Source organism: Passer montanus, unplaced genomic scaffold, assembly GCF_014805655.1.
Source record: "Passer montanus isolate IOZ18808 unplaced genomic scaffold, ASM1480565v1 scaffold5, whole genome shotgun sequence".
In the NCBI taxonomy this organism is placed as follows: Eukaryota; Metazoa; Chordata; class Aves; order Passeriformes; family Passeridae; genus Passer; species Passer montanus.
In genome coordinates this window covers 14,794,974-14,820,011 of record NW_024369929.1, presented here as the reverse complement: position 1 = coordinate 14,820,011, position 25,038 = coordinate 14,794,974, and the positions used below count along the sequence as shown (strand labels likewise).

General features: G+C 38.7%; 1 protein-coding gene across 5 annotated transcripts in view; it reads right to left on the bottom strand.

The window, feature by feature from the left end:
- Positions 1 to 25,038, bottom strand: part of MEF2A (myocyte enhancer factor 2A) — an 80,530-nt gene that overhangs the window by 36,540 nt on the left and 18,952 nt on the right. For all 5 annotated transcript variants that reach the window (XM_039723420.1, XM_039723421.1, XM_039723417.1 and 2 more), the window contains exons 2-3: positions 10,751 to 10,948; positions 6,082 to 6,285 (exon numbers count right to left, since the gene is read on the bottom strand). In XM_039723420.1, the coding sequence (XP_039579354.1) occupies positions 6,082 to 6,285; positions 10,751 to 10,804 (258 nt within the window). In that variant the 5' untranslated portion in view covers positions 10,805 to 10,948. The remainder of the gene's footprint in view (positions 1 to 6,081; positions 6,286 to 10,750; positions 10,949 to 25,038) is intronic.

The window sequence follows — 25,038 nt, the reverse complement described above, 5'->3', positions numbered from 1 at the left end:
AGCTACATAAAATCACTGCTGGCAACACAGCAGCCAAGTACAGTCATTATTAGCAGGATTTCAGAAATTTCTATAAAAAGATGCATTCTAGACAAACTTCAGATATCTATATGCTTTAAGTAGTGACTAAATCTGGAATTCATCAAAATTCAGAATACCAGCAGAGCATGGTAAATTTAAAGCACCAGCACTGTTTTAAAGAGGTAGAAGAAATAATGTATTCTTAACCCTAAAACACAAAATTTATTCACTGCTTTAGATACAAGGGAAGTACAGCTTTAGACTATTTGCAGGCGAACCAAAGCTGCTTGAAAAAAAAAAACATCTTAGTCTATCCTACTTCTGAAAATTCTTTATATATCAGCAATGAAGGAATGCAAAACAACATTAACTCAGAACTAAAACTTTTTGCCAGTACTGTCAGCTTACTTAAAGTCACCAGTAATCTGATATTTTGAAATAAATAAAGAGGTATGTTAATCATTTGTATGTCCAAAGCAATTTCAGCACAGCCAAAGAATTAAAATAATATTGTTGAGTAAAACACTATTACCAAATGTATGATATGGAAAAATCAATAACAGTAAACAGCTCAAAAAAATACTGTGGGAATTCAGTGTTGAATTTCATCTCCCAAACTAAAAAGAAAGAGGAGGGGAGAGAAATGAGAGACAAAGACACCATCAGGAGGAGCAACTGTTCTGTTTAGCACAAAATGCACAGTTGTCTTCTGTCACAATACTGAAAATAAATACTTGCTACCTTGACCACATTTTAAATTTTTCAAGGTAGTTGTTTTTTCCTAAACCATGAGTGGGAACTACAATCCCTAGGTAGAACCTGTTTATAAATCAGGTTTATAGCAAACAGTTCCACTAGAAAAAAAATAAGATTCAAACCACTATACACAGACACATAAGAATATACATGTGTGTGTATAGATATATGTATGTATACATACACATATATAAAAGCTTTTGATGACTCATTCCAGACCACTTCAGTTTTCAAGCACTTTCCCTCTTTTTAAGGTAAGCTAAAAGAAAATTTTAGTCCTTAACCATACATAAATCCTCCTCAACCACCTCCTTAAAATGTCTCAAAGGTATTTGTGTGCCTTCTCAAATTATTTGAAATGTTATATGCAGTATAATTACATTTACATAATCATTTAGCAAATCAAGCCCAATAATGCCTACATTTTCTCAGCATCATGGGCAGATTACCAAGTCTTTTCCTTCCTTCACTGAAGTAATTTTTAAGCTTCTTCCTTCTTTTAAATGTGCACCACTTATTCCCACAGTGTTTGGAGACCAAATCAAGTGGTTTGAACTACAAAAATACATAATACTACACCAGTACATGTTCTTCTATCAGCCCAAAGCTTTTTTCTTTATTCCCCCAGGTTTTGCTCACTTCTGGCAGCTCTCCATCTATCAAATACACAGGAATGCAAAGCAATGTTAACACATCACAGTGCCAGCCTCCCTCCAACCTCCCGTGTGTGTTTAACCATCAGCATTCCTGGTGCCACCTCACAGTTCTGTAAAGCTGTGCTGATATTTCACACAGATTTGGAGATTTTAGTCACATACATTCAGCATCAGTTTTAATTTTCTTGGCTGCAGGGCACTTTCTTCTTAAAAATACATTAAAAAATTTACGGTGTAGCTTGTGTTATAAAACATTTCAAAGAAATAATTCTTTTTTAAGAATTTTGCCCAGTTTCCACCATCTTACTTTTTAGCTTTGAATAGCAAAATACAGAAGCCCAAATTGCTTTGCAAATCCTTATCTAGATCGGATACACCAGGTATCCACCAAGGAAGGAAATAAGATCAATTAACTGAAGGTCACTCTCATCTAATTTTGTATGTGTGCATCCAAGTATATATTTAGATACAATTCCCAGATCTTCATTTTCATGTGACGTCAACCCAAATTTAAAAAAAAGGAAGCAATGAACCAATTCAAGTGCTACCAAAACAAACTACTACGCACCAACAACAGTTCAAAATACACATTGGTTATTCCCAGCCTGGAAAAGAAGCAATGCTGGGAGGTGGAGAAAGCTGGATGAAAAACAAAACCAGAGAGCTTTTGGTTTATAAACACAGTGTTTCAACACCAACTTTTCTGTTTATGCTCCCCACACTGTTACACTTGTCTCTTGGCATATGCTCCATCTGGCTGGGGAGATGCATCTGCTTCTTCCTGCTGCAGGCTCTCCACGTGCAGCTGAGCTCTCCGTGCTCACTCGGAGCCAGGAGCCAACAATCCCATCTCTGATCCCAGAGATGTTCCTGACTCCAGAACGTGCCCTGCTCCTCTAACAGCTCCATTAACATTTCGTCAAAAGGCAGAGATTAAATGTATTTTAATGCAAGAAAACAGCTGATTCCAGCAGAAGATTGAACTGGCTTGTTGACCCTGCTGAAAGCAGCAGCAGGGTCATTTACCCTCCTTGGTCTGAACTATGACAAAACCACTCTCACACCAAACCATCACAAATGTTACTCCCCATTACAGTCACCTATTCCCATGGTAAGGTATTTAATACAAACATCCAAATCATTTGCTGGAATTTACACCAGAGCAGTCCTTCCACAAGAATGAGTATGATTGCAATAATTACATGCCATAGTTTAAGAGAGATTTTTTTGTACTTGCTAGTTACGATTTTTATTACAGATCATTAGCTATTTCAAGGACAGCTGTCAATATCTGGGGTATAACCTAAGCCTTATTCAGCACATTACACTGAAAACAGCATTAAACTACAGAGCACAGGAGAGGCTCATTAACTGACACCCACCCGGAATTCTCCTGGGCACAGATGCCAACTGGGAAAGTAGGTCACATTTTACACAGGCTCCTAAAAATCAAATCACCTCAGTCTGATGAGGTGAGATGAGGAACAAGCAAAACCCACTATGGCCAAGTGTAGGTGAAATAAACCTTGGTTTACTGGATCAGTCAAGGAAAATTAAAACATGGAAAAAAGATAAAAAGCTGAGCTAAACAGGCAGGAAGAGCCATCTTCAGCCCTTGATTCCCAGAAATGAGGCTGGGAGAGAGGGAACAACTGTGCAACTGCTGCTTTTTGAGGCCTTATTGAGGGGCAGAAGGACCCAAAATGGAAGTGATATCTTATTGTAAATAACCCACAATAATCTTAACATCATGCACTAAAGAAAATATACAGTGCCTGTTCATCTCCCTCTTTTCCTTTGGATTTAAAACCAACGAGTGCTCAAGGTCTCAAATTGTCTTTTATACACTACAACATTTTGTTGACCATATGGATACAGAATCCTGATAAAACCTGAAATTCTTCCCATTTTACTCTGCAGAAATACTTCTTTCTTCAGGAAAAATAATTACTTGTCAAGAATAATCTGTTACAGAAAAAAAAGTCCATGAACATTAAAGCATCAAATGCTTTAACACCTACAGCAAGTCCTTGAAATCACAGACAGCACTTCAGTGTAACAATCTGCAACTGTGCCATTATGGGTTTGTAAAACCAAATACACGATCCCAGGATTTCAAAAATTCAAAGCACACACTGAATAAAAATTTCACTCTTTTCAATACCTCTGTATGGTACATCTATACAGTGCAAGAGCACTACCTTACACTCCAGTAACCTCACAAAAGAACAGGTATCGGAGAGCAGCAGATCATTCCCATCTACAACAAACAACATGTTCAACGAAAGACATAACTGCATGCATCAAAAAAAATTTCTAATATTCATTTAAGATGCCAGTGCTCTCCCTCCCACTATGTTTTCACAAACATTCCAGCAGCAACAGAAGACACCAAGCTCTGGGCATATGAAAGCAATTCCTATGCCAAAACTGAGCAGGAGACAACTACAAGGGGAAGATGTCTCATTGATTTCACTTAATCATTTACAACATTGCTATCTACCCAGTGCTGGAAATCAGTAGCAGCAGATTTGTTTCCTCCCTTGCCCAGCTTCTGAGCTGTGTGGAATCACCTTCCTTCTAGGCCAGGAAAACCCACCCTCCTGTCATGCACATCAGCACCACAGTGGCTCCAGAATAGTTCCAGAGTGAGCCTGTGTCCCAATAAATGCCATTTGTCATATTCAAGGAGGCAAGTGAATTACTAAACTAAGATCTATACATTAGCTGTAACTCCATAAAATGGAATTACTTTTTATATTTCAGTTTAGTATGAATTTGACAGATTTTAGGTGCTTTGCTGCAGTAATTTTCATTTGTTAAAATAGAATTTCATTGTCATTACAAAAAAAGAGAAGCCATTTTACATTGTTCTTTCAGCATGTTTCCAAAATGCTGGTGATGTCACTAAACATCTATCACACTCCAAGCACCCATCAACCCAGAAAGAAAAAATCCAAAAATATTTCACAACCAGGCTAAAGAGCACACAGGGCTAATCTGAAGAGATAGGAGGCTGCATTCCTAAATTACACATTCCTAAAAATGGGAATAAAGGCCCAAATTCCACACTAGCATAAAACATTAAACTCAGAGAAGAAAATCAGACTCTGCAGATGAGTCCTTTGCATGTTCCCCCAGAGCACATCTGCCCTTGGGTGCTAAGTGCACTTTTAATGCACTTGTTGGGGTCAGGCACTTGGCTCTGGTAAAAAAACCCACCAACAAGAAGAACCCAAAAAAGCAGCCTTGCACAGAATTATTCTGGAAGAGGTCATTAGTCCTTGTGATGTGAAGAAGCACAATTACCATGAGTCACAACACAGAGAGACCCTGCACGCAGAACAAAACCCAGCTGAACTTGCATCCCTGTCTCAAACTCGTGGCTGTCACCATCAAAAGCTCATTCTGCAGGAATTAGGTTTTCCCTTCCTCTCCAGTGGCTATCCCTTATTTATGCTAATCCAGTGACTAAGCCTTCAACCCTTCACGGCTCGTATTATCCCTCTCTTGAGAACTCAGTGCTGAAGACAGAAGTTGGGGAGGGGGTTTTTTTTCTGATCATAAAAGACAGTTGACAAATTAGCAGAGAATCTTCTCAGAGAGAAATATAAAGCATTTGTCTGTATCTCAGTTTTGTCAAGCTGATTTTTTGCTTGCACACTCATGTACAACATCAGCTAGTACCATCCTTGTACTCTGATCCCTTGGCAATAGGCTCTTCAGCTATTCAAGGCTAATCATTATTCTGAAATCATTCCTAAAAAGCAAGGCATTTGTTCAGAAGACAACTTCAGAATTTAAATTAAACCCTTAAGTCAGCCACCTGTTTTGGTCTATTTACAGGACTACTGGAGACATGCTCTGAAAGGCAGTTACAGTACATCAAGGCTCCAATTGCCAAGAAAATCCTTGAATTCTACTGCACCTAATTTAGAAATTATGTACTGAAAAGAGTTTCTATTTAAAGCTTAAGCATTATAAAAGTAGATGAAACCAATACCTTGGAGTAAATATATTCATGTTATTCTATTACTGCAGAAAGTGCAGTCGTTCTGCTGCTATTTTAATTGACAGTCACTGGACAACAAATTTAATTAAGTTGCTTTATTCCACAGATTTTTTTCATCTTTTTTTTTCATCTTTTTTTTTTTTTGGCTGAACAAGGGGCAGCAGAGGTGGTGGGGCTGATTTGATCCATGTTCAAGATATGACTGGTGAAGTGGCTACTACCTCAGAGGAGAAAATGGCCAACTATAATTGTCTGTTAGGCTGAGGGCACTCTTCTGACCTTTCTCTCCCACTGAGTCGATTTTTTCTCCCCATTAAAACCTTGAACATTTCTCCCCCTCCTTCCCCAGAAAAACAACCATTTTTCACACCTCTATTTCCATTGCCAAATGTGATTGAAATCAAACATGTTTCCCAGAAACTGGCAGGGGGTGGAGGGCAGATGGGAAAACAACATGGCTGTAAAGACAAGTTATTGCCTTAGAGAAACCAGACTAAAAGTAGTACTTTACATTGTATAACACGGTATTAAATAACTTTAAAACATTTAATTAAAATATCTTAAAATGCTCTAGGTTGCTCTATGTTTTAATTATTAAGGAGATAAGAAGACTGACATGTCTTCTCAAATTGTTACCTCAACGATATCTGAGTTGGTTCTGCTTTCATGGGGCTCGTTGTATTCTGTGTATTTTAGTAGAACTTTGTCCATGTCAGTGCTGGCATACTGAAAGAGTTTGTTAGAGCTGTTAAAAATGATGAGTGCTATTTCACAGTCACAGAGCACACTCAACTCATAGGCCTTCTTCATTAATCCAAACTTCCTCTTTGTAAAGGTGACCTAGAGAAGAAAGAATAATGATTGATTTATTTTTTTAAAACACATGACAAGGCTTTGAAGGGAAATAATCAAGGTATACACTGATTGAGCCTACACCATTTTACTCCTACTGTAATATGCAGCTTAACACAAGAACTGCCTGTAATATCTGGTGCCAATTTTAGGGCCCAATGTTCTCTATAAGACTAAGTTAAACAATTACAAAACACCCCCAACTCTTCCACCAGTAAATAACAACCAAGAGGAGTTAAATTTTAGTTGAAATTTTAGTTAGAATAGGATAATTCAGCTTTATTTCCTCTGTTCAATAAACTGACTTTCCAGGTATCAGAATATTTTCTTCTGTGGTACTCAACCTTAATTATAATAAAACCAAAGAAAACAGAACAATCAATGGAAGTAACACTTACTATGCACTGTCATTTCTAATTATGTAAAGCTAAGAAATATTGCTATTTTGTTGTATTAAGTCATCTATTCAGATTCACTTATAATTTGACTTGTTTTCTGCCACTTGGAAACATCAGGAAACAACTGTTCTGTCCAGTTAGAACTGCTGTGGGGAAACAAACCCATTCCAGACCATCACACAGGAAACAGTTATGGAAATGATCATCAGTTATGATTTAAAAAAAAGTTAAAAAAAAAATCATTCCTTTCACAAGCAAGCAGCTAAGGATATAAAAGTGTCAATGAATTTGACACCCCCCTATTACAATTCCAAGCAGGAGCCTCTGCCACAGGTGAGTGATCCACATGCCCCAGGTCCCACAGACAACAGTCAATGAGCTTTTGCAAGAGAGGAATTAAGTAAGACACAAGAAACAATCAAACCTGTTTTCTGGGTGTCTGTAGTTTAATTACCAAGCTGTACAGCAAGTTTTTGGGAAAATGGATGGGAAACTTCTTCTGGATATACAAACCTGAAGGCTTTTTTTCTCCTCATTATCTCATACATATTACTTTTTAATACCATTAATAATACAAAGTATATTCTATTCTTCCCACCATGTTAACAGTCTCAGAGGATACACAGCTGTTGTTCTTGTGACACTTAAAAGGTTATTACCTGAGTATGAGCAGGTATGGAGAGGTGTTACTGCTTAGTGTTTGTCAGGAAAAAGGCATTATAAACAAGATGTGTTTGTGCTGTGTCACCTGGAGAAGTCCTCAGACAAAGGAATGAAGGTTTACTGCCACTGAGGACCAGTGGGATCCCAGACAAGAGCTCTCCATTTCTTTACTGGCATTTTACCATTCTCACCTCTTGTCAGGCTGCTTCACTGCTGAGATTGTCAGCTGGCATCAGCTTCTCTCTTGGTGCTTGGACAGTGCATAGCACAAGCCCCTCTACCACAGCACCCTGAGCCTTACTTCAATGCACACAGATTATTTAAAACTCAGTTTTCATTTCAGAACCCAAAAGCAGTCTTAGCTCTCTATATTTCTCTTTTTTTCCCATTCCATTTAGGACCACATCAAACCCAAAAAATATGTCTCTCTATGGCAGGTATATCATTTCCCCAGCACTATTTTAATATTGCTTAGCAAAAAAATGGGTGAGGAGGAGACAGCAAAGGCAGCAAGATTGAGCTCCTTTGATATCTAATTTACTGTGCTGGATTCTCTTCAGCTTAATGAAGATAAATGTCCTACAGCTCATTCAAGAAGATAAAGCTGCTTAATTAATAATACAATGACAGTCTCATGACAATCATAATCCCCCTGAGGAATGGCCTATATATTCTGTTTTGAGCTCACATACAATCCCATCAGAAATAAGATGCTTCTGACAAAACACTAGTTTTTCTTCCCACACAAGTTACATGAACTTGCTTTACAGGCAAAGCTCTGTCCCATTCTACTTATATTTGCAAACAAAGAAAATCTCAACCTCAAACTAAACACCCAACCAGGAAGTCACAGGCATGTCCATGAGAGATCTACTCACCAGCCAGACATGCCACAGAAAACCGACAGGACACAACTGAACTACAACTTCAGCTCAGAACAAACCCCAAATGCCCTCCTTATCTGGATCAATGAAAAAAAAACTCAAATATCTTATAAATGCCCAGTGCATCAGGGCATTCTCATATGCTGAAATTCCATATCCTGGCTACCAAAACCACAGGACACCAGTGGGGATGAAGGCCATCGATACCTCTACATACAAACAGTAATATTTCACTAACAAAAACTATTTAATCTCCCTAAAACCTTTTAAGAACAAGATGCAGTGTGTTTTCACCTGAGTTTTCAGAGAAAAGGGATAAGGCAAGCCTAATTCTACTTTTAAGTTAGAGCTTAAATCCTCTTCCTCATCACTAAGCAGCCCACAAAGGTGCTAGCCAAAAACCTGCCAGAAAGAAAACTAGAATTTGATCTCCCCATTTTGCTTCAGTCACAGCACTGGTGTAAGTGGTCTCAAATTTTATACAAATGCACTGATTCTCTTCCTCTCCATTGTTTCAATCCGAACAATGGGATGGGGATTCAAAAGAAAAAAAAAACAATTTCTCCTGGAAAAAAGCAAAAAACCCCTCACCAAAGTCAGGGTAGAAAGTGCAACACTTTGTTTCTCAAGCAGAACAAAACCAAAGCTGCCCAACTTAGTCCAGATTCATTTAAAAAAAGGAATAAGTGGGATCAATTTCCATCTCCTCCATGTGCTTTACGTTGTAGAGCAAGATCTGAAAAGAACTGAAGTCATTAATTCATCTACTTTTACTACGTGTACTTAAGACATTTATCTACATCAAACATAAAGTCACTGGGTGATTAAAGCTGTTCAAACACAATACCTGGCTTTCTCCCAAACTCCAATAATACTTTTCTTGCTATATATAGACTTCTCAGAGTTTACACTGCTTTAAAGTGATACAGGGAGAAAAACAATCTTGATTTCATCAACAAAACAATGGGCTCTGAGCTGATGTGTCAGCAGCAAGAGAGTCCCATGGAATTCTGACACTACCCCAACGTCAAGCTGCTGCTCAGAAGTTAAAAAAGGAAATCAAACAGCAGGAAGGGAACAGAACAAAACAGCAGCACACCACTATACAAGTCCATATTTTGCCTGCACTGTGAATTCTGAGTCCCTGGGCCATTAAAAGTAAAGGAGCAATATTCCAGAAGGTTCAGAGAAAAGGAGCAAGAGATATGAAACAAATTCTGTATTAAAACAACTAAGCAAGCAAGGTAGATATAGCCTGAAAAAACTTACTTTAAGAGAAAATAAGCAATTGTGGACAGACTCTAGATAGGAAGTCACTGTTGGCTCCTCCATACAAGAGCTAAATAATTGGCAGGACCACGACAAAGGGCAAATAAAACTGTGTTTCTTGAAACAACAGGCAATAGACCTGGAAATTCTAGACAAAAGATGTTGTAAATGCTGCAACATTATAAGGGCTCAAAGGATAACTGAACAACTTCCCTGGTGGGGGGTGGGGAAAACAAACAAAAAAACCCATTAATGGTTACTAAATATACGGAAACCACATCCAGCTCAGGAAATCCCTGAGCTAAGAATAGTTAAAAGCTGGAAGAGGATTACAGGGTCATGTACATGTGCATCTCCAGCCCACACGTATTTGCTCATGACCATCACTGGACAAAAGATGTTGGCCCAGCAACACATTTGGCCCCAGCCACCAGAACTGCTCTTAAAGACCTTAGGTCATTGCTGTAATAATTTGCCTTAAACATGACAGGTTCCAGTTACCCCACTATATATTTCAGTACCCAATTAAAATTTTATTTTGCATCTCATGTAGCAATTCAGAAGTTAAGAGGAAACATTAGTGCAAGAGTCATCAACTTTTGGTACTTTTCAAGTTCACAGGGCACCTCTCTGTTAGGGCACAAGCAGCCAAGTGAGCAGCTTTACCTCAAACATCCATTTTGAGCCCTCTTCCCTTCTGACTGACAATTTTTAAAGACTGTTGTAGCAAACAGCTCTTACAAGAAATATAAATCGATGCTTTTAAATACAATGTTAACAGAATTTGTTACTGTATCCAAAAGACTGGGGATACTACCTACAGCCACCTCAAACTCCTCTGTCAAAGTGCTACAGAAAATACCTTTACTAGATCCTTCCCGAATTTCTCATCCTTTCTCTGCCTCTACTAGTAAGTGTTCCTAGTAGTTATCAGATCAAGTCATGTGTCTGTTTAAAAACACCCCTCCACTCTACTGCTACCACAGTAGGGCACCATTTAAATAGGAACAGCAATTTTAAATTTTAAGTAGCAAGAGTTATTACTTATAAATAACATTTTTTCCTCAAACAGTCATAAAATCATTGAGGTTTCTTATTCGTATTCTGGCAAGGGCATCTGTGGATATATGAAGACAAAGCTCTGCTTTAGAACAGTGAATTAGGATGAATGTATTCAAACTTTCCATTAATTTTTAAGATTACTGATGGACCTGTTCATGCAGACTTCTTGTTTCTCACCTGCCTATTCCGTTCATCCATTATTCTCGTGATCTGTATTTTCTTTCTCCCCATTTTCGCCTCTTCTTTCTTTTGTTTAGCAATCCAGAAATAAACTAATCCAAGAAATGTCCCTCTTCAGTGTTCTAACACATGATACAGTTTTCTTTTACTTTGTCTTCAGCTCGAGAAACAGTTCCTACTTCTTCTTATAAGCACCTAAAAAAAAGATTAAAAATATTAATGTACAAATTATTAAAAAGGAAGTATCATTAAAAACCCGTAGAGCCAAAAAACATGTGCATCATGAAATTTCTGTGAGAAATCAAGTGTTTTCATTAGTAAAGTATTATACTACACACTGTCTTCTAATTAAACTCCCACTGCTTTGCTGCATTCTACCTACAAACTACAGACTTCAAATGACCAATAATTTCACACACTTCCAGCTGAATGCCTCAAAGATACAATTGTCAAAGGGGTGGTGCTCATCACTCTAAGCTTCAGGCCTTCAGTTATCTGAGGTTTCACACATTTACACGTTCTGGTAAACTCCATTCAATATTTTAGAAATCCTTATAAAGAAACATTTTGTGTTGCCTGTTCTTTTCTTTTGTAAAATTATCATAAAAATAACAAACAAAGCCATGAGAATATCAAGTTGCTGTTCCTAAGCTAAATTACATCTCCTTTTGTGAGCCAGTTCTTGGGGTTCCATTGGGAAACAAAAGGGAGAAGGAAAGAGGGAATCTCTCTACTTAAAGAGACCAGAGAAAAGAGTTTTGCAGCAAAAGAATTTCATGGTTACCATGACACCAAGGAAGACCTGAGACCTGACACAGCTCCTCTCTCTCCAATAACCTGTAAGTGCCACATCTGCCAAGCCCCATTTGCAGCCCAGCACCTGTTTCATTGTTATACTGCTCACCAAGAGAAATGTGCAGGAAACTTGAAAAGCCAGTGTGCCACCACATTTAAATCTGCACTGAACTACCTGATATTTAACAAACTTCAAATGTATCGTCAGTAAAAAATTGCTAAGCCATAATCCAGATATACGGCTTGAATTCTAGGACAACATGAACTGAAGAAAACTGGAGAAAAATTAAATTAAATGGCTTCTAGAACATGAAGGATATACTAGAATGTATGAACATGAAATAGGTACAATTTATTTATATTATCACCTAATACTCATTCAAGGGGGTAAAACCAGCCCCAGTATTAGCTGATAACCTCTCTAACTTCCCAACCCAAAACATCTTCTGAAGTAAAGCCTTGCATATTTTAATCTGGGTGTCACCATGCCATATCCTTGAGGCCATGTGTAGAAAGTGGTGCAACCACATCACCATCAGACAGTTAATGAGCAGAGACAGCAAGAGGCGATTAGTCACAGGCTACACTTCACAATACATTCAATTTACACCGAGGAAACAGACATGATGTTCTTGGGAGGAAAAAAACAGAGGTGGAGGAACATCACAAAACGAAGGGATGTCATTTCCTATTTACCTGACAGCAACAAAGGACTGCTTAAAAAAAATCACAAAACACCCAAGAATATTTAGAAATACTATTTAATGAAATTTAAATTAAAACAACACTTACACAGTATGATGTCCACTGGTCTAAAGGATATGCACTAAACACTGTCTATAAAGCCAAGCATTTGAAAACATGCATCAACACTGCACTGCTTTTGTTTCCCTCAAGAAAAAAAGATTTCTTCCAAGGCGCTGCTAAGAAGGTAATTAATAGACAGTGAAGACCAGATGAAGCAGCCTCTATACAACCAACAGCACCCAGGGAATATCTTCCAGGGAAACAACAGTTGGCATATCGATTTATCCCACTTTTGTTTAAAAAAAATTTCTCAGCTCATGCTATGATCACACATTAAATTTAGTTCTGGAAAAATCTGGTTGCATCCCTTGAACATACCTAATCAAAGGATCTCTAACCAGCTCTTAAAATTTGTTTTCTCCTATATGTGTGGCTTCATTTCTTAAACCTCCCATGTATTATTGAAACAGTTGTCTGAATACAGAATTATCAGAGACCTTCCTCTGCTTTTAAACCCCTCCCCATCACCACCAGTACACAGAAATGGCCACCACATGAGGCCAAAGATCCACCTAGTGCAGCATTTTATCTGTGGCTACTAGCAGATATCACTAGGATGGTCAAGGAAGAACACAGGAGTAGAATAATAAATACATAAACCACATATTAAGTGTTTTTTGAATCAGGAACTTCTGGAGTCTTTCTGCCTCCTGCAACACATACTCAAAAGCAAGTCTCTGGAGTGAATAAAATAAGGAACTCTGGGGAAAAGGAGAGAGGAAGATAAATATGATGTGAGATTATACAATATGTACACTAAAGAACACAAAATAAGAGATGCACAGATGTTTTGTATGAGCTAATGGAAGGCACAGTAGCAGGGAAACACTGTTATCTGCTCTGTGCACTGTCACACAAAGGGAAATGGGAAACAGTCATTTTTACCAGCACTCTGTTACAGCTTTGGGGTGTCATTTCAGGTCTTTTACAATGCTTATGCTCTCTAAGGCATAAAAACCTCAAGCTATTCCTCATTTCTCAGAGTTCAGTGTTCCCTCTCATCTCAGGTCTGACTTTCTTCAGCCTCCAACACTTGTATCACTCAGGAATTCCCAATTGCTATCTGTGTGTGTGCCCAGCCCGGGTCCAGGCTCTCCTCCCTCTCCCACAGGTTGCTATGGACACCAGAACCTGCCTTGGAGTCGCGTTTTCCAAAGGCAGCCCAGCTTTGGGATGCAGCATCCCTGTCATTCTCAAGTCCCACTCAAGGTGATTCTCAAAGCTCAGAACTGAAACAGAAGTTGGGCTTGAGCTCAGAGCAGAAAGGACCTTAACACAGCTGCAAAATCAGAGAACTGCAGTAAAAAGGCTTTCCGTGCATGCTCAGAACATGCCAGTGGCAAGTGACAAAGGCACCTTACGTTTCTAATGAGAAGAATGACTTTTCCTTTTACTCATCCTTGATCATGTCACATGTGGTTTTATTTTCTATCCTGACTAGCAACAAAACTATGTAAGATAAGATAGCAAACTGTGTCCAAGATCGGGTTCCATCAGAAATGTAACTAACAAAATTTTCATTTTGCTAAATCACAGTTGCATTACAAACATGTATTAGGTGAAGTTCTTAATTCACAAACCCATTGCATCTAGATTATCAACATGCTTTTGCCCAAATAAAGGCAAACCTGCTGATATACATATGAAGATGAACCCACATTTACATCTGAGACTAAATATGAAACTAACACAAAGTAACCTTGATGAAGGTAAAGTTCTACTTCCTTAAGTGATTGAATCCAATCACAGCCATCAAATCTGCTTCACATTACTTGCATGGGCACACAGAAGCAAAAATAAGTTTGTGTTAAAGAAGACATCTTCAGGCATCTATTAAACAAAATAATTAAAGAAGAGAAAAAGGAGGAAAAAAATCCCACATACTTCATGATGAGCTTCAAACAGAAAATAATGTCAGCTTGCAATAAAGGCAAGAAAAATCCTATTTGTCTTGTCCAGGTAAAAGCCTCTCTATTTGTTTAAAAGTAAATTATTCCAAATTTTCTGAATGTATTCCCTTCCCCAAAACATGTGAAAACAGCACACTAATTACTGACAGACAACAGAACCACATGTAGAAACATACCCTCACAACTGCACATCTTCATCTGAGTTTGTTGTCAAGATTGCTTTCAGTTTCACAGATTGTTGAGAGAGATGTAACTTTAAATCAAGGAAACTGTATTTGACCTATTTAAAAAGATTCTTTCAAGGGTTCAGTGGAAACACATTATATCTGTGCAAAACTGCACAAGGTCTGGAAGGCTCCTGGCAGAACAGGTTAGGAAAAACTGTGTCAGAATCATACTCCTTCCATTTAATTTCCTTTTACTTCCCTCTGACTCTGTTTTCTTGAAACTTCCATTTCACCACCACGGTTACAGGTTACATCTGACAGTCCCCGTCTCCTCACGGCTCATTTACTGCAATGCACACAAAGGAATGAGTGTCCTGACGTCAGATCATTTGCATGAAAACACAGATCTGCAGAGATGCATCTTACACAAGCCTTGGCTATGGCTTACTAAATAGCAGAGAGTAATTTTTACTGAACCAAGATTAATAGGCCTTTTTCTAGTCTTAAAGGAGCCTGTGCAGATATTTTTGTAGCTATGGCCCCTCAGCATGAACTGGTGAGCACAGACTGATCACAGCTGAACTGCAGTTGCTGGTAATTCTGACATTTTGCACACTCACACCAGCAGAATATAAAAATTCCCATTCACAGCAACACAGAGATGAGCCCCAGCACACCCACAAGGCAGATAACACAGAGTATCTCATTTTTCCACAGTACTAACAATGGACAAATGTCAGTGTCCTCTCTCCCTGCATTGAGTAGAAGTAGCTAGGGGGAAAAAAAAAGGATTCAAAGAATGTCTTCACCAAAGTAATTTATCTAAAGGTTAAAGGGCTGTGTGGAACACAGCCAAACATGATTCTCAGACTCCATTTCACTGTCCAGAAGTGAGAAAGAAGAACATTTTCTCCTTCAGAACTTCAGAGAGATGCAAACCATATAAAGTAAGTACACAACTGCAAACACCTTTTTTCCTAAATCCCATACTAATTACACAAAATATGTTCACTCAGATATGACTGCACTCACACATGTGGAGGTCCATGGGATGTCATCTCTGTGCTCTAGACATTCCACCAGCTCCAAAACTCACTGCTACCACCTGGAAGCTAAATTTGAAAATTAAAATTCCCAGCAAAGGGATTTTTACATACCTTTATGTCTGCACTTAACACACTCAGATCCTTGCTGGGGATTTTGCAGAGGTGTGCAAGACAAAGCAGTTTCCTCCAGCCCCATTTCTACAGCCCTGTCACCATACATTGCTGCAGTAATGTCAGATACAATTGTTAAACAATCACACGGCTCCCCCTCCAAAACAAGGGAACATGCTGTCACTTCTCTCTCCCTACTTGCTGCACCACAATCTTAGGAAATAAATCTTTTTTCCATCCTGAGTTTAGAAGCCATTCTTCTCCATCCAAGCAGAGCCTCACAGTAAATGAGAGTGGCCTCACAGCTTCAAGGTCCTCTGCCACCAAGTGATACACAAGCATTGTTATAAAACAATAATATAACCCTTAGCCAAAATTACTTTTTTTTTTTAAGTGAGACAATGTAAAAAACAGGAAGCCATAAACAATTCTTTATTGATATTCTGGTTTTATGCATCATAAAATACTTGTTTCTTTCAGCTGGGAAGAATAACACACATCTCTGGTACAAGACAATTTAAATAAATTGTACTTTTAAGATTTGTGGTGTTTTGCAGCTGAACACGGTCCTCAGCTTCCACACCAAAATCTATTTTTGAGCTCTGAGTTCGTAAGTAACAGAGCTTTTCAAATTATGTTTTGAAGGCATTAGAAAAGATCATTAAGTATTTTCAAAAAATATCCTTACTGAAGAACTGCACCTTCCAAGTGCTACTTAAACCCACTGTTTCTGGAAAAGGCCCTTTCTGCCATTTCCTCCACGCACTCAGTCCTGCCTAAGATGAAGTGGAAGAACTCCATTTTCTTGCACACAGAACTACAGGAATCTGAACTGGATCAAAAACGAACTAAGATTCAAATGTCTGTTTTAAGAACAAGTTTTATTACTCCTAGAATGCACTTTCAAGGTAGATTTTCCTGACCTGATGGACCAGTTTTCCAGAACTATCAGCATCACCTGTGACAGCACAAGCACTTCTAGACAATGTGACAAATGTGGCCTTGTCCAGGATCAGGGACAGCCCGGAATTCTGCTTGGTTAGTTACTTTCAATTAAATGGGTTAAGATTTAATAATACCCAATAATCTGACTATTCACTTTTTCTTGGCCTGCTCTTCAGTCCAAAAAATCTCTATCACCCTATTCTGAGTATTTATAATTTATACTCCCTAGAACCAAAGCAGCCATCATCAAGCTATATACATATTTACTACATCTTTTCAAGTAACACCAAATTCTATTTTTATTATTTCCATCCATAACTTTGGTATTTTCCAAATTAATTTATCCTTGCATTCTCAAAAATACATTAGAACATAGAAAATTGGAAACTGATGAGCTAACAGTGGAGAAAGACCACAGAAAGAGAACTAAACTTTCAATACTGGATTAAAATCCAATTTTAGATACAAGCAGAATATAAAATATTAAGTAATCACAAGAATTCTGCTGCCAGACTTCTACAAACAGATTAAGAAAATAACTGCACGACTGAATAGCTGTCTGGAAAACATGCTCCAGAGAGTTTCTCAAGAAACTTGCTCCTAATTTATCATGTAAGTTGCTGAAAGAAGTGCCTTTTCCACGGTATACAAAAATAGCCACAAACAAAGATGATTCGGAACATTGTTAACAAAACAAACCCCAATATGTAAAAGCTGAGGCCAAAAGGGCTGATTTCCTAGTGAATGAACCAGAGCTTTTACAACAACTCTGTCAGTTTGATCACAATTTTAGAACTTTTGATCAGATAAATTCTCCCCCTTTTTTCCATTTATAGCTGTTGGAAAATCAATGAACTAGATGCAGAAATCTAAACTTAAGCTTGGATATGATTGCTCCATAACAGAAAAGCATTTGCAGGTATTTAATTAGTGTAAAATGTTGACAGCTTTCACAATGACAAGCTCAAAGGGCAACTCAAAGCATTTAAACCCAGCTTTTAACCCTATAGACATCTGTACATGATAAGCCACAGAAAGGAGGTTTCTTTCCTGAAGCAAAATACACATATAAAACACATGAAATGTTTTTCAAGATCAAAAGCATTTGCCTCACTCTTATCAGGAATTGGTAATGGCTGTGGAACTTAGCTACCATGTGGCCAAAGAATGGCACAGAGCCACGTTTGTGTTATTACAGCTTCTCTCAAACGAAGGGAGCCACCAGAGGAACCTTCCAAAACGCTGATAAGGACACGTCTGCCAGAGATGGCTTTAAATTACACACCACTGGACCCACAAGAAAAAGCTGCCACAAACAGAACTCCTTTGTACAGGAGACAAAACCCTGTGAAATGTATGTTTTATATTCATCTTGGGATGGGGATCATTAAAACCTTGCTGCTCTTCTCAGCAGGGAAAATAAATTTCATGGTTTAAAAGCAGCCTAATAAAATGACTGGGTAAGAGTCAGCTGAACAAGGCACCTTCACATAGCACTGGTCATTAACTAAACAAACAACTAACAGTGTGATCAATTAAAAGATCAATTCTCATATTTTTATTCATCTTACAATAAGAGAGAATAAAATACATATACAGTACTGTTCAGCTTCCTATTAATATATTTACCAACCAGAATGGAACTTTCTGGTTTTGCAACATCTTTATACTTCATTAATCTTCTTCAGGCTCACTGATGCATCTTTAGATAACACTTAACATACCGTTAAGTCATGGCTTTAAGAAAAAATATTATGAAATCTCTTTCCAGAAGTCTTCATATTTCATCAGTTACAGCAGTGACACTCAAGCTTTAATTACTGCTACCTTGGCTCATTACTTCTCCCATCTCAATTTAACTTTATCAATAGATCAGAGAATACAGATAATCTTATTTTGCATAGCAACATGCATCTGGCAAAGGTGTAGCTCATTATCTCCGAGTTCTCACAATGGCTCTGCCCCACTTGTCACATCTCTGTTTATCTCTACTGCAATCAGCAGAGCACACAGAGCACTGCCATCCCCAGAGCTGCTCACTGTACACAGACAGGACATGTTTCACAGTTCCTGGAACAGAACTCAGCTGCAAAGTCCTAAATTCACCTGGTCAGATTTCTGTGAAATTCTAGATAAGCAGCATCACTTTTTTTTTTTTGTTTGTCTGTGTGGTCACTAATCGTTTTCCTCCCTTTGTAAATAATTAATTTAAAGGTTTGCTTTGTTCCTTTTTTTAACATGGTCATACCAGGCTGAATGCAGTGGGTGGAGCATTTTAAACATAAGCAACAATATGTCAAACTGAACTTAAATTCAGGTTCCTGGCATTTCTATAGAGAAATCCTTACCCACACAGAGCACTGTTCTTCCTTTTGTCTCTGAGAACATGATTGAAGTAGATCATCCTTTCTGAGGAGTCCTGGAGCTTTTTGTGTGCGTGTTTTGGAGAGGGAACACTATTTTACAACCATTTAGAATCTCAACCAATAACCTACATGTGAAGAACCGAACATTCATTCAAAATTAAACAAGGTGCCAACTGAGCTAAACCAAGCAGCATCCTGACATAGGACTTGAAATGTACAGAAATTAAGACAGACAGAAAAAACAGTCAGAACACAGCACATACTGTAAGGCAATGTTATGAGATCTATTACTCTTATCCTTCAAATATTTTCTTTAAAATTGCATTCAAATTCTGCAGGCTGCACTTCACTTTCCTTGTAGCAAATGCCAAAGCAGAATTCTGCAGTCAGGTAAAGCAGTGTCTGTGCTCAGTATGTTCAAACTGACTGGTGCATAACTGGTACAGTTTTCCCAAGGCAAGAGCAGACACCACAGCAGATTTCTCCCTAAGAAAGGTGTAAATAAAAGGCATTTCTGTATGTCTTTTACTTTCTTCTCCTGGAAAAAAAAAAACAAAAAAAAACCCCAAACAAATTATAAGGTAATCTTATTTAACACAAATTTTCCCTATTGTAAAAAATTGTACCAGTTTGGTACTTCAGTGAACTGATTTTTTGGATGTGCAGCAAGAGTTCTAGAACTCCATGACGTGTGAACACTAACTAGTGAGTAAACTTCTAGTAATTCTTTGTTACCTTTTACGAAGGGGAAACTGTCCCCTGTGCCTGCGAAGTACAAACTGTTGAGGTAATACAACAAACAGCCGCAGGACAGCAACTTCAACACATATTCCTGAACAAACATTACAGCAATCAAAAACATTTACAGCTGACTCCAGGAATGTAATGGGATCCAAAGGCAGCCACAGCATTCTGTGGCTTTGCTTATACCTTATATCCTACAGAGAGCTTCCTCAAGTCAGGCTTCAAACCTAACAAAGCCAGATCTTATTGAAGTTCCCAGCAAGGGACAAATGTGAGGAGATGAGAGAATGGAAAATAGAAGGATTATAAACAAGATTCTTCCTTGCACACTGTGCCCTTGCAAGATGGGTTCTGGCTTCCAAGTTGGCTTCAGTCAACAGTGGCTTCGTGACGCAGAGCGCTGTACGCTCCCGTTCTGTACTTGGGAAACATCTTCCCAAGGTTTGGCTCATCCGCACTTATCTGCCTCTTCCTGATGTTATAGATCAGCTGCTCTTCATGCTCTGCACAAGCCACAGGCTCCAAGCTTCTTGCACAACTCCCATCTGTGTTGGTTTTTTGCTAGGGCTTTTTTTACCTGCTGTGACAGGCAGTCTCCAGACCATTTCTCTTTCTTAGCAACTACACACTTCCAGTCTTCCCAAGGATTGCATGTCACAGGCACCCCCCCTTCAAAGGAAATGGGACAGGAAACCCAAGAAGAAATACAAGAGAGAACACACATCAATGATCTATAAGAAGCTTTAAATCACTGAACAATTATCCAGAAAGCTTTCTTGATAATTTATTCGATGTCTGATTAAATGACAGCATGCAGTCATATTGTTGAAGTGCAACAATTATAAACCAGACAGACACGACAACATAATGCTTCAAGCAGCCTGCATGCCTCAGAAAGACACTCAGCAAACCATAAAGACGCCTACGTGTTTCTAACAAAGATTAGTGGCAAGTTCCTCACTCTGTGGCTGCCACAGTCTTTGTTCAAAAATCAATCTCTGCTTTTAAAATTCAGATACACCACCAGTTCAAATTTCTAAATAAAAAATTTTAAAAGCTATACTAAGTATATACTATATATACTTAGTATTGCTAAGATATTAAAACTACATTTCAAAGGATTATTCCTGTCTCTGCACTGTTTTAAGCAAATAGTCCCATCATATTTAAATGAAAATAATCACAGTTGTTGTTGATGGGGGAGCTACAGCAGATCACAGAGCATGTCCTCTCCAGACATGCATGGAGACAGTTTCTTTGTAATCTAAACATTTCAGAATCCAAGGCAGACAGGTAGCAAATAATACAACAATATACAAGTGAGATGAATCCACTCAGCTACAGCTCAGCAGTGATAATCTGCAAAAGGATTACATACAGGGAGAACTTAGGCAGCATCAAGGAACTGAGGAAAATGGTGCTGGGCACCACAGGCAAGAAACTGCCCAACTCCCATGACCTCTCCAGTGTCAGCAGCCACTTTTAAAAGCAACCTAGAATGAAATTCCTTACAGCCCAAAACATTTTATTGACCCAAGCACAAGTACTTCATCCCCACAGTGTTACTGCCCTCCATTTGGATGTCCATATTCTTAAAATCAATCACGAGCTAAGACTGTCCTAATCAAGTACAGGGCAAGCCATTAAAACCAGAAGTTCAGTACGTTAGGATCCATGCCCCAACACCTAAACTTACTGTAGGGTAAACTCCATTTTTACCAAGAATATTATTCAAATGATATTCTGCTTATAAACATTTTTCTTGTTTGGCAGGAGATGTCTGGTAGTCTGGGCACTCTTACGCCATTAGGATTAACCCAGCCGCTTGGATTCTCTTGCCAAAATGTCAATTTAACTACAATTTAACTAGAACATTGACTCTTCAGATACTTCAAAACTATTGTGTCCTTAACAAGAAACTAGCACACACAGTTTGTTAATATGGTTTAGTTGAGAAACTGAAATTCAGGCTGCTACAGTAACTCTGTTACTTGTTACTACCTGCAAGACAGGTGAAATAATTAGATTTTGCCATCTGCTCTTTCTTGCCAATTGCTGCAAATGGAAAAATTAAGATGTTTGACCCTAAGTAACATTACTGCTTCACAGCAAAGCTATGTGGTTCAAGTGCTAGATAGCAACATGCATTCAAATATCTAATTCAAAACCAAGAAGCAGCTCTGAACCGTGTCAGAAGAGAAGAGTGCATGATCTCTTGCACAATTAGACAGAGTGGACATCTCAGCACTTAATTATGGAATCACTGATTTAAACCTGCTTGGAACATACACAGAACAGTGCACATTTCCACATACTGCTGGGTCCCTTTCATCCATGCTGTCTTCTTCATCCCTGACAGAACCCCAGCTAAGAGCCCTTAGGAGCCTTATTTGAATTGCAAAGCAAATACAAAGCAGTTAGCTGTGAATGACTTCTTGAAGGTGTATTGTGGTTAAGAGCAGTTGCATTCCACCATAAAACCTGGATGCTGCCTGTAGCCCTGGTAGCTCACAGTGTGCAATGTGCAAGTTCACTCACCTCAGTCAACTCATGAGCTGGGACAAGTGAGCTGGTGTTGAACTCCTCATGTGAAGTGACAAACTTATTTACACACAGAATTAATTTTCATTATCTGCCAGAATCGTCAGCGCACACATGAAAGCATCTGCAATCTTTTCTGTTCCTTTCTCATAAGATAAGGAATTGTGTCTTTCTGAAAACCCCTATGTACTTCTTTATCTGGGGGAAAAACACACTCAGGTATTAGATATTAAATACACTTATTAAAGTGGATTCTGTACACTAGAATCAGATGCTAACTTAATTATTTTGCATTATCTCATTTTACTCATTCTACATACCTAACCTGCAAACATGATTAAATGGAGTTATATGAACAAAAAGTAAACCACAGCAAACTGACACTGTTTATACACAGCTTTCAAGAACCTGCTGAGAAGCATTCCTGCACCTGCAAGAAACCCTAACTCCTCTTAAAAAAACCTTCATTGTTGAGTACTCTGGGCCTTCAGGACATTAAAGCATTTCTCTCTCACATGCTGACTGGAGGCCTTGCAGCAGCTGAAGCAATAAATATTGACAGCAAGCTGGCAAACAGCAGATAGCAGTGCTCTGCTCTCCAATTTCACCTGCCTCAGCAAAGACCCAGCCTGCAAGGGACAGCACACCCAGGGCCTCTTCAGCTCCCTTATTACTGCTCTGGCCTGTACTGAAAATGTGTTTTCCCCTCCAGTGCTGGTGTAGCTTTGAACACACCTGCTTTTCTACACCACCCTGAGAACCTGAATCTCCTCACTACCAAAGAGATACAAAGCAACAAAGTTTTAACTGGCTACAAATCATACTGCAAGAAACTCCCAGCAGCCAGTTCCACCCTGTCCTGCTCTTTGGTGATGCTTTGCAAGTCTTGCACATGAGGCCACACATTGTTTAATAAAAACTGAACAGCCAACTCAGAGCAAACACTGGAACGGCCATATGCCAAAATACAAGATACTCCTGACAGCTCATGAGAATTGGAATTAGTGAAGTGGATTTTAATTAGGAAACTGTATTGATGACTAAGTTCTGCTTTTCCCTCAATTCTCACCTCATATCCTCTACTTTGAGGCAGGATTACAGAAGCTGCAAGGAAATGCATTCAGACTTGCTTAAAGAAAATTGAAAACAAAACACTGTGACTACAAAATTCTGTCTTCCCACTGGGAGAAAGGGATCTTTCCAGCAATTCACTCCCTGCATTCAGACGAACTACAGATTGCTGGTTGGTTTTTTAGCAGACTCCATCCTGCTGCCAAGTTAACAGATTTTTAAACTGAGATTTGAAACAAAGACTTCTTAGTATAACCCAGAAGGCTGAGCACTGAGTTGGACCTAGTTCTCAAAACTTGATCTTATGATTTCATCTGGAACTCATACACTTTTACCCCTGCACAGACACACCTATGATTATGGGCTATGTTTAGATTTGTAAGAATTCACCAACATCCAGTGTCATCATTTTCTCCAGCACGCAGCTTCACGGAGGGAGGGGTGGAGACATCCTCCACACTATAAACATTTGCCTACTTTCAAAGGAAGATAGGAATCAAAACAAGCTTACCCTGTACTTCAAGCAGACACCACTCTTAACATGTTACATCAACCAACACTTGTGGAGATTCTTCCTTCTAGCTTCTGGTAGGTTTCCTTCCTCTTTGTCTACCACTGAATGTACTTCATTTTGATGGTAATATCTGATTAACAACCTCAGCAAGCCTTTAGAGGTGGCAGGCACTCCCCTTTGTAAGCTTCACTTACCGAAAATAACACAAACCCTTTAGTGTTCCACAACAGAAACAGCACTACATAAAATCTTAAGGCCACCATCACTGTACAGTTTGGGAGGAGATGGGCATGCATGAACCAGATCCATTGCACAGCAATAACAGCACTTAAAGCAGCACTGAGCTTTGGTTTAAACAGAGTAAACCAAGACTTCTGCTCTCACACCCTACTGCTGCCAAATCGCTCCATCTGCATTAGCTGCAAGATGTCAGCTTGGGCATGGAAAGGAAGAATTATTTAGTGCATTTAGTGAATTCTCTGATTCAAAAATCTCCTCTCAGTCAAACAGGTGTCCTTGCCCAGGTGGAACAGAAGCCACAATATTCCTGAAGAGGATGGTAGTATCCCCTTCAAATTCCCATACAGAGGAGTGATACTCATGTTCTTTTTTGAACGAGTCCAGTTCCTTCAGGGAAAATGCTCACCATGCACAGCTGGAAGAAAGGCAGCAAAGGGAAGAGCAGGTCCTCAAAAGCAGAAGCGTGACAGAGGACAGCAGCAGAAAGAATTAACAATAAGTTTGTCTGTGACATTTCATCTAATTTGATGCCACATAGCACAGAACAAAGACACTAAACCTGGAGTTTTCAATTTAGTAGATTCTAGCAGGCATTAAAAAGAAACTGATTGATTTTCATTCACTTTTGAGGACCCTTAAGGGAAGGTCTTTCAAGGATGCACATGATATTCTTTGGCCTTCTGAAAATTAAATCAATTAAGCACAAGACTCAATTCTTGTAAAAAAATTATTTAGAACAGCCATGGGGAAAGGAAAAGTATATCATGAAACCAAAGAAATATTTGTCAATAACACTGACTAACCCACTAGAAAGATGCTGCAGCTTTTGCTAGAGGTCTGAGTTTGCACTGGTGGTTCTGCAGTGTCTCAGTTCCAGGTTGCTATGGAAGAAAAAAAAAAAAGGGAACTCTAAAGGGACCTTGTTGTTTTCACATGGCATTAACTCAAGAGCTTGTGCAGGAACATTATTGATATTTTTAACCACTTAGAATGACCCACCATAGCTTCCAACACAACTACACCCTCCA